Source organism: Nanorana parkeri, unplaced genomic scaffold (assembly GCF_000935625.1).
Source record: "Nanorana parkeri isolate BGI_ZX_2015 unplaced genomic scaffold, ASM93562v1 scaffold2186, whole genome shotgun sequence".
Taxonomy (NCBI): Eukaryota; Metazoa; Chordata; class Amphibia; order Anura; family Dicroglossidae; genus Nanorana; species Nanorana parkeri.
Window position 1 is genome coordinate 121,752 of NW_017308454.1, and position 3,541 is coordinate 125,292.

General features: G+C 42.0%; 1 protein-coding gene across 2 annotated transcripts in view; it reads left to right on the plus strand.

The window, feature by feature from the left end:
• Positions 1–3,541, plus strand: part of RAPGEF3 (Rap guanine nucleotide exchange factor 3) — an 87,046-nt gene that overhangs the window by 40,942 nt on the left and 42,563 nt on the right. For both annotated transcript variants that reach the window (XM_018572957.1, XM_018572958.1), the window contains exon 3: positions 2,760–2,866. In XM_018572957.1, the coding sequence (XP_018428459.1) occupies positions 2,760–2,866 (107 nt within the window). The remainder of the gene's footprint in view (positions 1–2,759; positions 2,867–3,541) is intronic.

Sequence of the window (3,541 nt, forward strand, 5' to 3'; positions counted from 1 at the left end):
TATCATTAATATGATATTTATTAGATTTTAAGGTTTAGGATTAGTAGTGAGCACTCTATGACTGGCACGGGAAGATTCCTGGACTGAAGAAAGATATTTAGCTTTAGCATAGTTGTCAAGTGTTCCTCTTTCTGCAGGACAGTACTCATTTTGAACTTTGCCCAATCCCCCCATTTCTCACAGTGTCTTATAAGGTGCACACAAGCTGCGGCTGCAGGGCAACACAAGTTGACACAAGCAAGTGTCCTCACAGCCAGCTTTTCTGGGAATCTTGGTGACTTTGCTACAGGCCAGACTAATTTTGGTTTTCAGATTAGCAAATCTATGTTCTTTTATTTGATTTGGTGACGTGATCAGTTGATCAAATGTTCCCCCAGATCTTCAGCACAGGTCCAAGGATGAGCTGCAAGGTTATGTAAGCAGAAAAACATATGGTGGCTTCTGTCTGCTTAGAATTGTTTCTGTGCTTTGAACACAAGGCATGCATTGAGAGCAGCTTTGGGTTGTTCTGGCATGTTTATTCCCCAGATACCACACCTCTTCTTAAACATAGTACTTCTCACACACCCTGTAAGTACAGCGCACATATGGCACTTATTTTTATCTGATAGCCACGTGTTGTAGCTGTGAACACCACATACAGTAAACTGCCCGTGAACATTTTTATATTCCTATTATGCTATAAATGACTGTACAGTACAAACTGTTTAGTAAAGAAACTTGTCCTGAGGCAAATGCAGTCAGACATTGTTGACCTCCTTTTAAAATTGCTAGTTGCCTGATTGTTATAATCTATTATGCTTTATTTGTTGTGTCTTTAATATCTGGATACCAGCTCAATGACTCAAAGTACTGCAGCAAGATGGTCAGAATCATGGCGAGGCAACTACCATTTCTGATATGTTTATTTATGTTTTGCTGTAACTAAGGAGATACTTATGTCAAGCAGTGGTGTATGTTATGGTCATGTGCAGTGCTCTCCTCACCCTACAACTCCCTCATTTTGCCCTCACAGTCCAATGCACAAGCATGGCCATTAGCACTCATTCCACTGACAGAGATGCATAAAGAATAGAATGGAGCAATGCAGCAACGTGATCCCTTTCCTGGCCCAAACTTCTCTAAACTAGACCGTTGCTGGATGTCTCTGCATAAATAAATGTAGTCGATATCAGTGACACACCAAAGAGAGTGGCTGCATCCCAAATACAGTGCGACCATATAAAGCCAGCATGGCCACCCTTATAATTTAAGTGTATTCTGCATTATTTTGCAGAATGAACTAGTTGACATTGCTAAACGAATAAATTGAAGCCAAAGCGCTGTGAACGGATCCTGATGCTGAGTGGTGTGTGTGCAGGATTGCTAGGGGTGCTGCCCCACTTCAGCCAGGGGAACTGTAAAACTGGAAAACAAAAGAAAAAGAAGGGCACCCACCCTAGTGCAGATGATTTCTTATTTTCAAAAGACACAAAATTAGAGTGCAAGATTACTCACAATGGTAGGTCAGACAAAAGCATGTATAGGTGGTTTCGAGGATACATCAGTTTCAGGACTGCAATCAGCCTGTGTGCCACTGGAATGTGGTGTTGTTGACGCGTTTCCGGGGTCACGCCCCCTTCTTCAGAACGTCAAGAAGGGGGCGAGACACCGGAAACGCAGACAGACTTTGTCTGTCTGCTTGATTGTCAGCTAGTGAGAGCCTATGTAACTCACAGGTCACAGGGCCCTAGTCCTAGTTAAACTTTACTTGGCTTTACCTTTTTCATTCAGAAATGAAGGTGCCCATGGGTCCAGGAACAGTTGTACCCTCTACACCCCATCTAGTCACTCCCTAGTTCCAAGCTATCTAGAACCCTTTGTGGTGTTGACCTGTTTGTAGCAGACACTCCATACTGTGTGCACAGAACATGACTGAGATGGATGATAAAAGGTGTTTTTTGGTAGAGTGTTTAGACCTGCCGAATGCATTTACACAGGGAGATCCATGCTTTTTCAAGCACTAACCTCCCATGTTTACTATATAAGTAATATTAGGCACGATGACAGCAATGACATAATATTCTAAGGTATTACCTCCTCCACATACCAGTCACTGTTCTTCTGTGGCTGTCCCCTTTATATAGTGTACCTAATAAGTATACTGGTGATAAGCATACTGCAAGACAACAGTAGAGTGGTAATACACTGAAGCGGTATTTGCTGATAAGACACGACAGTCTAGCTCAGTGGCCCCGTCATGCCCTATGGAGTTGCTCTTTTTCTGCTCTTTTGTGTATATATTTTTGCCTAAAGCTGGCCATGCACTTTACATTTTTGGATTGATATCCCCATCCACTCTATGCGAGTCTTTTCTGTGATTTTTCTCCCAAAAGTTTTATTTCTGTAATGACAGCAGTGGGGGCAGCCACATACGCAGACATTGCATTTTAGTGCCAGGTCAACTTTACCAATGGCAGACACATTGACAATTCTTATGATATTAAATATGTATCAAATTTAATTATCGTAATTCATTTTGCAGGTATTTTAACTCAAAATAGAAACACATCTTTGAACTGGTCAGAGCACGTTTCACATCGGTTCTCCTGCACGGGAAACTATTTGTGAAAATAAATGTCTTCATTCTTTGCACATGACTTTGTATATGTAATTTGTTTTGCGATATTATGACTTTACACTGGCCTTTACACTGGCCACTGGCCACTGACATTGTTTAGACTTGTCTACAAGTTTTCAATCTCTATTCCCCCCCCTAGGTGGTGTCGCATAAAATCTGGAGGGCAGCGAAGGTTTTACAAATTTACCTGCTTAGCATATCACCAACTCTGATGCGTGACAGAAAGCACCACTTTCGCAATCACAGGTACAGTTCTTACCACCTTATTTTGGATCAGAACACTGAGAAAGTGTTTTTTAAACTTACCTTGGCTCATTTAATATTTACAGACAAAGCAAAGAAGTTTGTGCATAAAACTTATAATTCATTCTTATTGCTCCTGCTGTACCTGGAGATCTGTAATGGAAGCTTTAACGGATGTATCAATTCACATTCTCTGGTTATGGTTCATAAAGATTTCCCTGTTAATATAGACTCAAATATTGTGCATTTTAACATACCTCTTTTAACATAACATTAATCTGAAAAAAAATGGGTGTACTTATAAAACATTAATGTGAACATCTCAGTTTTGCATTCACACTGAAATATGGCCACTAGATGGAGCTGAGGAGCATATTTCCTATGCTTCCTGGCTCCATTTAGTGCTGTAATGACGTGCAAATCTAAGGGGTCAATTCACGAAGCGGCTGAAGGATCTGGCCGTAGCTTTGGCCGATCCTTCGGCTAGCTTTGGCCCCAGGACCCCTCCGGTTCAGTAGAATCGAAGGGGTGCTGTACGGGCTATTCACTATAGCCCGTACAGCTCCCGAACGTGGCTAAGCAGGGCACTGATCTCCAAACAGCAAACTCTCCCTGGCGCTCCGGGAGTCCCCCGCTCCCGGCCGCCAAGGAGAGAAACACTGCTGTTTCTTTTTTTTT